The 2222-nt window shown below is 30.5% G+C and overlaps 1 protein-coding gene across 1 annotated transcript in view; it reads left to right on the top strand.

The window, feature by feature from the left end:
• Nucleotides 1–756, top strand: part of LOC103656278 (eukaryotic translation initiation factor 2 subunit 3, X-linked-like) — a 2967-nt gene extending 2211 nt beyond the window's left edge. The window contains exons 3-4 of the mRNA XM_008683639.2: nt 265–392; nt 483–756. Of these exons, the coding sequence (XP_008681861.1) occupies nt 265–392; nt 483–608 (254 nt within the window). The 3' untranslated portion in view covers nt 609–756. The remainder of the gene's footprint in view (nt 1–264; nt 393–482) is intronic.
• Nucleotides 757–2222: the final 1466 nt, after the last annotated feature.

Raw genomic sequence — 2222 nt, 5'->3', positions numbered from 1 at the left:
TTTCCCTACCAATCTGCCTGCTATTTCTTATGGTCCACAAATAAGTGAAACCATATAATTGTTTTTCTCTGCTTGATTTATTTCGCTTAGCATAATCTCTTTGGTCTAGTTTCAGGAAGGTTTTAGGTAGAAACAGTATGTGGAAGGAAAAAATTCATTATTGCTTATAGATTGGCATATTTACAAGGAGTTATGCATTTTGTTTCTCTAACTACACTAAAATATTTGGTGTAATTGGATGCATAATTTTTTTGTTTTTTGTAGGTACAATTGGTCATGTTGCTCATGGAAAATCTACAGTTGTAAAAGCTATTTCTGGAGTTCACTCTGTCAGATTCAAAAATGAATTAGAAAGAAATATTACAATTAAGCTTGGATATGCTAATGCCAAGGTACATAAGATGTTATGCAAGTAGAAGCTATTTTACATTAAATGTCAAATATGCAGATGGCAATTTCGATCTTTTCTTTGAAACTTTCAGATTTATAAACTTGATGATGCGAGTTGTTCTCGACCAGAATGCTATAGATCCTGCGGAAGTAGTACACCTGATGAGTTTCCTACAGATATTCCAGGGACCAAAGGGAACTTCAAACTAGTCAGGTGATCATTTTTGTGGTAAACATGCTTTTTTGTCTTGTGTTTATTGAAATATGTGATAGAGATATTAAACAGTGATTTAAGCAAAGCTTGATGCTTATGAATTTTTTTTTGATGTATAAGAAACATTGAACTGTTTTCTAGGTAAGAGAGTCATAATGTGTAATAATTAATTTTTTAAATAACTTTAAAGAATATACTATATAATAAGAGATTGAAAGGCTGATACTGAAGGTGTATTGTGTATGTGCAGATTCTCTAAAGAATTACATGTAAACAATGAAATTGTTACATTTGGTAGTTTCTTTTTCTTGACTTTCGTTTTCAACATTCTTGTTTCTATTTCTTAGGAGAAGAACAAAGACATTCTTAGTTATTTCTTTTTGACACGTTTGATAGTCTCCTATTTTAGGAATGTTGCATTATTTGATTCCTCATAAGAGAACATTGACATCCATCAAGTGATATATATGGGTACCCAGTGAAAGTTTAGGTTATTAGGACATGAACTTATAATTTTTTAGAATGCTAACAGTTTTGACTGCATGGCATATTTTTGTTTGTTTTTACTACCCTTTCTGCATTAGTTTGGCAATCTTAAATGGTTTTTCAAGATGCTAGAGATTTTTCAACAAATCCTTAACGTATACCTAACTACTTTTTTAATGTAATTGTTACGTAGCTAAACTTATAAATTTTTGCACGTGTAATCTTTCTTTTTACATTTTTAAACAATTCTCTATATTTCTTTCTTTTTAATTCTGATATATTTAGACATATAGGAAATTGGAAACGTGACAGAGAGAACCTATATTCCCTGACCCTTTTTTCCCACGGTTACATTATTGTGTCAAAGCATAACCTCAAAACAAGGAGCTTCCTGTTGGCATAAAGTGGGTTTATATGTTTACCATATTTTATCATGTACCAATTACTATAATTAGAACTACTTTTCATATATAGAACTAGGTGNGGCTATTGTTTTTTACAGATGTTTTTTATTAAGGTAAAATTATGTAGAGAGAAAACTATACAGATTCAGTTCAACTATTTTTTACTAATGTGTACACCTACCTAACCAACATTCCAGTCAAGACATAGTATATTTCATTGCACCCAAAGAGTTCTCTTATGCTTAGCCCACAATAGTTAATCCCTTTTTAAATTTCTATCACCAGAGATTAGTTTTGCTTATTGTGAGTTCATGTGAAAGAAATGAGACCATGTACTATTCTGTGGTTATATTCTCCAATTAATGTAATATTTTTGAGAATACGTTTTGAGAATCTTTATTGCTATATGATGAATCAGGATTTATTTTTTCTTGCTAATTACTGTTCAACTGTATGAATATACTAGTTTCTTTATCACTTATCATAAAGATGGACATTTGAGTTATTTCTGGGTTTTGGCAGTTTAAGGAGAGTTGCTGTGCATATATGTAAGCTGTCTATTTTGGACTAAAGTTACGATATCTGTTCAGTAAATACCTAGAAGTAGAGTTGCTGGGACGTGGATTACATGTATGTTTAACTTTTTAAGAAAATTCCAGTTTTCCATAGTTTTAAATGAATTCATATTCTTTCCAGAATTACATGAAAATACCATTTGTTCCACATGT

The sequence above is a fragment of the Ursus maritimus genome (genome assembly GCF_017311325.1).
Source record: "Ursus maritimus isolate PB19 chromosome Y unlocalized genomic scaffold, ASM1731132v1 scaffold_Y15, whole genome shotgun sequence".
Classification (NCBI taxonomy): Eukaryota; Metazoa; Chordata; class Mammalia; order Carnivora; family Ursidae; genus Ursus; species Ursus maritimus.
This window is presented reverse-complemented; position numbering and strand designations above follow the sequence as displayed.